At 41.1% G+C, this 9,131-nt stretch overlaps 1 protein-coding gene across 3 annotated transcripts in view; it reads left to right on the top strand.

Moving 5' to 3' along the window:
* Positions 1 to 946: 946 nt before the first annotated feature.
* The window catches only part of LOC120920574 (embryonic protein UVS.2-like), a 113,060-nt gene continuing 104,875 nt past the window's right edge, over positions 947 to 9,131 (top strand). For 2 of the 3 annotated variants that reach the window (XM_040332722.1, XM_040332724.1), the window contains exons 1-8: positions 947 to 990; positions 1,299 to 1,417; positions 4,009 to 4,219; positions 4,966 to 5,031; positions 7,954 to 8,088; positions 8,175 to 8,292; positions 8,770 to 8,945; positions 9,026 to 9,107. In XM_040332722.1, the coding sequence (XP_040188656.1) occupies positions 1,376 to 1,417; positions 4,009 to 4,219; positions 4,966 to 5,031; positions 7,954 to 8,088; positions 8,175 to 8,292; positions 8,770 to 8,945; positions 9,026 to 9,107 (830 nt within the window). In that variant the 5' untranslated portion in view covers positions 947 to 990; positions 1,299 to 1,375. The remainder of the gene's footprint in view (positions 991 to 1,298; positions 1,418 to 4,008; positions 4,220 to 4,965; positions 5,032 to 7,953; positions 8,089 to 8,174; positions 8,293 to 8,769; positions 8,946 to 9,025; positions 9,108 to 9,131) is intronic. The other variant, XM_040332723.1, reaches the window with a different exon arrangement.

The following is a 9,131-nucleotide window of genomic DNA, read 5'->3' as shown; positions in this document are numbered from 1 at the left end:
CATAGACTGGGTATAACCTTGAATCCAAAACTTACATTGCCAGTCCCAATTTATTTAAATTTTAGCTGGAAAAATCAGTTGATGATGAAGGACTTTTTATGTAATTATAGACAATATTCAGGAGACCATGACAATCAGTTACAAGCTGGGCAGCTGAACACCAAGATAATAATAAGATAATAATGACCATAGTGTCACACACAAAATAATTATATGGTTCTAATTCCCATACATGTCCACCTAGGTCATTCTTGAAATTTGGTTTCCTGTCTCATGATTGGTCAGATCTTCTCTGGTACCTGTATAAAAGGTGATAGAGAAGATGAGTGTCAAACCAAGCTTCAGAGAGAAGATATTTCACATTACAGTGAAGGAGAATTCTGAACAAGATGAATGAAAAAGTCTTCCTCCTGCTTCTGGGCTGTGTGACGGGGCTGGTGACCAGTCTACCTCTATCTGCACAAATACAGGTGAGATGATGAGCTGACATGAACAGTACAGGGGACAGGTCAAAACTATATTTAGAAAAGTATAACATCCAATAAGTTACCAATATTAGTTAGTAGTTAAGTGTAACTTTAACCAAAATTCTTTCCCCTTAGATTTGGATAAAGTGGTGGGGGGTTAGGAATCCTCTTAGAGTTTAACACTTTCTTATTACTGTTTGGATCCACTGTAGGGAGATTTGACTTTTGTACAGGCCATTGCCACTAGGACAGAAAGTGAGGGGAAATCCAAAATGTTCTAAATGTGAACAGAACAGGGAATACGGTAAAATCTTCCAATGATGACTGTTGTGGTAACATCTGTCTAAGAAATGATTTTACCTCACTTTTGAGAGATTCCCAGTAGGGCTGAGGAGGGCTCTGCCGGGTGTAGAGGAGTTGGGGCCAAGACTTGTTATCTCTTATTATTGTATTTCATTTGAAATAAGATATTGATACAAAACATTTACTTTTCAGGACAATCTACTTGGAGAGAACAAAGATGGTAAGCTTTTTAACATTTTTATTTAAGGAATAATGTTTGCTTTCTTTCTGTTCTCTATCATCTGTTTTGTTTGTTTAGCTTTCTCCCCCAGTTCATTAGTCTTTTTTTAATAACATTCTTAATCCTAAATCCTAAATCAAAATTGTTTGCACTGCTCCATTGGCCCTAATCAGCCTAGCCTAAGAGGAACCTGGAACTCCGAAAAGGGAGGATGAACTATGTATATACAGTATACACATAAACATAAAATGATGTCATGTACTATTATGAATCTCCTTACTATATTGATTATATCTATATTCTTACAGTGCAGTGTGGAGGATCCTTCTTTGACTCTCAAGGCAGCTTCACATCTCCGGGATACCCAGGGAACTACAGTCCAAACATGAATTGTAACTTCACCATCACAGCTCCTGTTGGAAATAAGGTAAAACAAGATGCCTTCAAAATTCTCCCTAATTATTGGACTTCCTCATTCTCTAAAAAAGTTGGTGGTAATTTGTGAAGCTGGCTGAGAACTGGTGGTGTGACATTTGTAAGTGGTTTATGAAGATTTACTTGACTTTGCAGCACTGGACTCATTTCTGCCATCCTGATTGGGAGTAACAGGAGCACAGGGGAGAGGAAGGGAGGGGGCTGATCAGTTTCTTGAGTCTATTGTAGACCGGTGAATGACAAAGAAATCAGCCAGTAATGTAGGAGGAGCACAGAAGATCTCCCAGCTCTGGATTTTTCCTTCCTTGTCCGGAAATTGTAGATTGGTGACCATTACACCACAGGAATAGAAAGGACTTCCTTTTTCCAACAAGATTCCTAAGCACTGCCTTTTATGTGCAGTGTCATTCCTAAAGCGACCTAAAATTCTTAAAACTAAAAATTTTTTTTTTTTTAAATTAGCAATCATTAGATGTGGTGGCTACATCCGTTTTCTTTGGCTTTTCCTCATTTTCACCTGGTGATCTGACCAGTAACACGCCTCCTGTATTAGTGAGGCGCTACTCTGGATGAATGAGAACAAGAGGTACAACAATCAGCAGCACTGTCTGTTTGGGGGAGGGGAGTGGTAAATATATTAACAGATTTAAATACACTAACAAGTTGAATCCAAATTTTAGTTCACATTTTGAAATCAGTTACAGTTGTTTTTTTTCCATTTGGGATAAAGGTTTTACATGAATAAATTAAGCTGGTCATTTTAAGCATCGCTGTCAGTGTTGAATGATTTGGCTTATCCATGTAAACTGATACATTCTGCACGATAGCTTGTGCTTTTGAAAAACAACAGACTTGCTGGCTGGATCACTAAATGAACATAGAAAAAAGACTACAAAAGAAAAACAAAAGCAGCCATCACATGTAAGAATTGGTAAACTGCAATATAATAAATGTTTGCTCTTGGGTTTAATGTGGCTTTAGAGTGAGTGAGTGAGTGACTTATATAGCGCAGCAAATGCGAACTTAATCGCCTCAAGGCGCTTGACATCCAGAGTCGTACCGGTCCATCAGAAGAGGTGGGTCTTTAGTTTTTTCCTAAAGGCCCGATGGTTTTCCTCCAGGCGGATGGTAGTGGGTAGAGCATTCCAGAGCCGAGGTCCTTGGACCGAAAATCTGCGTTCTCCCTTCGATTTGTAGCGGGATTTAGGAATTTGGAGAAGGTTTTGGTTGGTTGATCGGAGCACGCGCTTGGTGACGTAGGGTTTTAATGTCAAATATTATTTCAGGTAGACTGTAACATCAATGAATTGTAAGAAACAAAGGGCCAAATCCACAAAAAAGAGATACGCAGGCGGAACTGCTGTTCAGCCTGCGCATCTCTGTGCCTAACTTTGGAAACGATCCTCAAAAGTATTTTTCCAAAGTTAGGCAGAAGATCTGACATCTGTAAGACACTTATGCCGCATACACACCATCACTTTATGTGATGAAAAAAAACGACACTTTCTGTGAAGTAAAAAATGACGTTTTTGAAACTTCAATTTTCAAAGACGAAGTTGCCTACACACCATCGTTTTTCTCACAATGTTCTTGCAAAGTGAGGTTACGTTCCACCACGTTTTACCATTGAAGCTTGCTTCATAATTAGCTTCTGGGCATGCGTGGATGAAAAAACATCTTAAAAAACAACGTTTTTTGCTACACACGGTCAATTTCTGTGAAGTAAAAAGTGCACTTTTGAAAAACGACACATAAAATTGAAGCATGCTTCAATTTTTTTTGGTCGTTTTTTAGAAGACATAAAACGACGTTTTCCCCCACACACGGTCAATTAAAGTGACGTTTTTAAAAATGTCGTTTTTTTTCATCACATAAAGTGATGGTGTGTACGCGGCATTACACTGTCAGATCTTAAGATGCAGTACCGCATCCGCCGCTGGGGGCATTTTGAGTCGAAATGCCGCCTAGCGTATGCAAATGAGTACTTAAGCAGATCCACAAAGCTTTTAAGCTTTGTGTTTTCTGCGTAAGTTACGATTTGCACGCGTAAAATTAGGGCTGGTTTTACAATGTGTAAAGTTAGTACACCATGTAAAACCATACCTTTTTTTCGATCGCCGCAATTTTTTTTTAAATTTGAATTTTTTTTTAAATTTGAATTTTTTTTCCCGGCGCGTAACTTTTTTTTCACCCGTCGCAACTTTATTGTCCCGTCGCAATCCACAAAGCCCGGCGTAAATTACGTTCACGCGCTGCACGTCGGGAAAAATGACGTCACACGCATGCGCAGTATGTCCGGCGCGGGAGCGCGCCTAATTTAAAACGGAATCGCCCATTTAAACTAGGAACGCCTTACGATGGACGGAGTTAAGTTGCGCTGCCGCAATTTTCCGGGTAAGTGCTTTGAGGATCGGTACTTAACTTCGGAAAATTGCGGCAGTGTAACTTAACTCTGAAAAGTTAAGTTAGGCTGCATGTCTGTGGATTTGGCCCAAAATACTTACTTTAATGCTATATAAAATTGTGTGTTTGTTGTATGAACACAACACTGTCATGTTAGTCATAATTGTATTTCTTTTTCAGATTGCTCTGACCATAAGTGACTTCCATTTAGAGTCTTCCAGTTTCTGTATGTACGACTATCTAACACTCTTCATGGATGGTACAAAAAGGGGTCCATTCTGCGGGGATCGCACCATCCCTGTGCTTTACTCCAAAGGCAACTCTATGGTTCTCGTATTCCACAGTGACCAGTCTACCCAGGCAAAGGGCTTCCAAGTCTCTTACACCTTCTGTGAGTAGCTCAGTTCTATCTGCTTATATCTAATATCAGCAATGGACGTTATAAGATAATAGAGGTCACTTTCTTGCAGTATTTTCCTTTCCATAAATTATTTTTTATTCACCTGCAATGTGACTTTGAACTTGCAAATACATTTTGACTATTCTCAGAGTCACTTCACTAGCACAGTCCTGCTCCCTCATTGTTTCTCTTAGCCCTGCCCTCTTCTGGGAGTGTCCAATTACTGTCTGTGCTGGCCCAGCATCTCTGCCCCTCACCTCCCCCCATGAACATTGATTTAGCTGCCGTTGGAGGAGTGAAGAGGAATATTATAAAGTGTCATTTGAGTGAAATCTCTGAGTCTGCTGGGGCTGATGACATCACATCCAAGCAGCAGTTTTGAGCTTTTGGCAGTTTACACAAGGGAGATTTTTACATTTAATGACATTCCTAAAATATGTTAAATGCACATATAATCGTCTGCATGTTTTTTAGACCTTGGCAACAGGGTATTTTTTAACGTCATCTCCTATTGTTTAGGTGACAGTGTTTATGATAATCATGGTGATTAAGGCAAAGACTTAAAGAATTTCCCAACCAGAAGTTTCACAGATCAGTGATAGCTTTGTGGAGCTACCCTATATTTCCATTAATTTATCATTCAAATTATAAAATGGGTTTAATATTTACACAAAATTAAGTCACTTGAATTTTTTTTATTTCACTAGATATGCCTAATCAGTATTTTGTATACACAGCCCCAAAGAGTGAAGACTCCGAAGTGCCACAAGGGATCTTCAGCAAGATTTTGAAAGCTAATAAAGGTAATTATTCTAATCCACAGGATTCTTTACTGCATTATGATGGTGCTAAATCCAGGCAAGGGAACAGACAATAACCAATTATAATGCATAAAGTTATGAGTGTCAGGATCCTTTAAATCATGCACTGATGGACTAAACAATAGGGTGTGAGGAGAAATATGGCGTTATTGTCTTGGGGTACAAGATCTTTGAATGAGTCTTTAAAAATCACTATTTCATTTCTAAAAAGACTGATGGGTTATTTTTATTCACTTCTACCATTGCAGTGAAACTTGTGAGATAGAGAGGTTGATGTATTAAAGGCAAATAGACTGTTCACTTTCCAAACTTTGGAAATTGCACTTTGTTTGGGAATTTAGTAGAATATCGCATCAATAACTCTAGTAAAACTGTGTATTCTTCTGTTGTAATTTCTAGTTCTAAATCTACAATTAAAGCTGAACTCCAGGTAGATAAAAAAAAATATATAAATTATTGCAGCTATGTATTCCTTACTATATCTTAATTGTACTCTTTTAACCCCTTCCCGACCGCCGCATGTATATGTACGTCGGCAGAATGGCACGTACAGGCACATTGGCGTACCTGTATGTCCCTGCCTAGACGTGGGTGGGGGGTCCGATCGGGACCCCCCCCCCGCGACTTGCGGCGGTCGGGTCCCCTCGGGGAGCGATCCGGGACGACGGCGCGGCTATTTGTTTATAGCCGCTCCGTCGCGATCGCTCCGCGGAGCTGAGGAACGGGGAGAGCCGTATGTAAACACGGCTTCCCCGTGCTTCACTATGGCGCTGCATCGATCGAGTGATCCCTTTATAGGGGAGACTCGATCGATGACGTCATTCCTACAGCCACACCCCCCTACAGTTGTAAACACACACTAAGGCAGTGTTTCTCAATTCCAGCCCTCAGGCCCCCCCCAACAGGTCAGGTTTTCAGGATTTCCCTCAGATGAAAAGGCTGTGGTGATTACTAAGGCTGTGAAACTGATCAAATCACCTGTGCAAAATAATGGAAATCCTGAAAACCTGACCTGTTGGGGGGGCCTGAGGACTGGAATTGAGAAACACTGCACTAAGGGAACACTAACTCCTACAGCGCCCCCTGTGGTTAACTCCCTAACTGCAACTGTCATTTTCACAGTAAACAATGCAATTTAAATGCATTTTTTGCTGTGAAAATGACAATGGTCCCAAAAATCTGTCAAAATTGTCCGAAGTGTCCGCCATAATGTCGCAGTCACGAAAAAAATCGCTGATCGCCGCCATTAGTAGTAAAAAAATTTTTTTTATAAAAATGCAATAAAACTATCCCCTATTTTGTAAACGCTATAAATTTTGCGCAAACCAATCGATAAACACTTATTGCGATTTTTTTTACCAAAAATAGGTAGAAGAATACGTATCGGCCTAAACTGAGGAAAAAAAAAATGTTATATATGTTTTTGGGGGATATTTATTATAGCAAAAAGTAAAAAATATTGCATTTTTTTCAAAATTGTCGCTCTATTTTTTTTATAGCGCAAAAAATAAAAACCGCAGAGGTGATCAAATACCACCAAAAGAAAGCTCTATTTGTGGGGAAAAAAAGACGCCAATTTTGTTTGGGAGCCACGTCGCACGACCGCGCAATTGTCTGTTAAAGCGACGCAGTCCCGAACTGTAAAAACACCTTGGGTCTTTAGGCAGCATTATGGTCCGGGGCTTAAGTGGTTAAATACAAGTGATGTAAGTACCTTCATTGTAGAGATCAGACTAGAGGTGGGAGAAGAAGCACAAGGAGTATGTTAGCTGTACTGTAGTGAGTGCTCCATTGTAATAGGAGGAGAGAGCAGAGTGACAGAGACATGAGACTATCATACCTGTAAGGCCCCGTACTCACGACCAAACATGTCTGCTGAAACTGTTCCGCAGACCAGTTTCAGCAGACATGTTTGGCCGTGTGTTGGCCCGAGCGGACCATTTTCGGGCGGATCAGACAACTGTTTCAACTGTTTCCTGGCATTGCTTTAAAACAGTCCGCTGGAAACCTGTCCCCCCGACATGTACGGTCGTCTGTACAGACCTACCGTACATGTCCTGCCGCCCGCCATCCCTCGCATGCGTCGAATGACGTCATTGTCGCGGCGACACCGCGTCATCGACGCGGCGACACCGCGGACACGCCCCGCGTATTGTTTACGCGCGGACTTCTGTTCGATGGTGTGTATAGCCATCGAACAGAAGTCCCCGGGCAGTCCCCGGCCAGACATGTCCGATGGAAACGGTCTGCAGACCGTTTTCATCGGACATGTCCTGCCGTGAGTACAAGGCCTAAGTGTTACTTCACTGCAGCAGAGCAAAATCAGGTCTCCTCCCTCCCAAACAGGGCTGTGTGGAATCAGGTGCTTACAGATTAGCTAGTTAGTTTGTTTTGGTTGCCCAGTGGGAAGGGGTTCAGCTAAGCTTAGCATCTTCCCGGGCATTTCTAAGTTCTGCCCCCCATAGTAGGACGGCTCTACTCGGGGGCTCGCTTTCTGCTGTGTCCTGCATGGGAAGATTCAAGAGTCCAACTTCACTGCAGCAGAGCAAAATCAGGTCTCCTCCCCTGCCAAACAGGGCTGTGCTGGGTCACAGAACTGAGTAAAGCTGGGAATTTGGACTGCATGAAAATATCTATCATGTTTCTCCAGATGCACAGATTCCAACTGTGCCTATTCTATTCTGTTTTATACCCCAACACTGTACTATACTGCATCATGATTAGATGCAGCCGCTGTTAGTTCTAAAACTTTGTTTGGATCCATCCATTTTTCAATCAAAAGATGTCAGGTGAGAGGGGAATGACAGAGCCACCCACATAGCAAAGTTCAGCCAGTTCACAGTGTATGGGCAGCTTAAAGGCAATGCATTTTAGTGTATTAACTATAATTTTCTGTATTTTCAGATAGCAAAACACCCATGTATGGAGGCGATGTGCTGGTACAGAATGAGCGCAGTGCCATGAACTGTCCTTCTTGCCTTTGGCCTAAAAGTGATAGTGGTAGTGTTCTTGTTCCCTACACCATAGATTCCCGCTACAGTGAGTTCCCTCTATTTTCTCTTGCATTGAAGTATTTATTGCTTTTTGTTATTTGTAGAAACCCAACCTTCTATCTCTGTTTCCAGGTGCCAGTGACCTGAACAGTATTGTGCTCGCCATGGCCGAGTTTGAAACATTGACTTGTGTGAGGTTTGTGCCTCTTACAACAGAAGATGATTACATCAACATCACTCCTGGTGATGGGTAAGGTTGTCTATTGTCTATCATAGTTCTTCACAGTAGGGAGCATCTAAAACATAAACACCTTAGACTTTACGGCACCTATTTGTGCATGATGGATTCTCTTTTGAATTTCCTCCAAAAAAAATGAAAATACATGTGACAGTCACAAGCCAACAACAAGGTGCTTCTTGGTTGTCTAATTTTTTTGTGTACCTAGCAGAAATAGCACAGGGACATAAGATATTTATCCTGGCGCTGCTAACATTCAGTATATAGTAGAAAAATTGAAGTGACCTAGAGGGAGTGGGGCTTAGTGTCAACAGACTCAATGGATTCCACTTAAAATTTTACAATGAAAATAAAACCAGCACAAACAGATATTGATTGTTTTCTTTCTGTAGTTCAGATTCAATCATTGTTTCTATTAAAACTATTGTCTTAGGCTCCCACATGGTATTAAAGCATAACTCCTTTGAACTGTATATCTACAATTTCTAGCTGTTACTCATATCTTGGAAGAACTGGTGGAAGCCAGACAGTTTCATTGGGTGGAGGCTGCATCTACAGGGGGATTATACAACATGAACTAGAACATGCCCTGGGCTTCTACCATGAGCATGTAAGAAGTGATCGTGACAATTATGTTGACATCAATTTCCAGTATATCCCTAAAGGTACTGCAGACATTTACACAAAGCAAATTCAGTCATGTTTTCAATGAAGAGACATTACCACTGCTTTTTTGTTGTTACAGGAAAATTGGGTAATTTTGCTAAAGCGGACACCAATAACCTGGGCAGTCCATATGATTACGGTTCAGTGATGCATTATGATGCGTAAGTCATGGCTTTTGTGCTAGC

Source organism: Rana temporaria, chromosome 13 (genome assembly GCF_905171775.1).
Source record: "Rana temporaria chromosome 13, aRanTem1.1, whole genome shotgun sequence".
Taxonomy (NCBI): domain Eukaryota; kingdom Metazoa; phylum Chordata; class Amphibia; order Anura; family Ranidae; genus Rana; species Rana temporaria.
The sequence above is the reverse complement of the archived record's forward strand: the minus strand, read 5'-3'. Positions and strand labels throughout refer to the sequence as shown.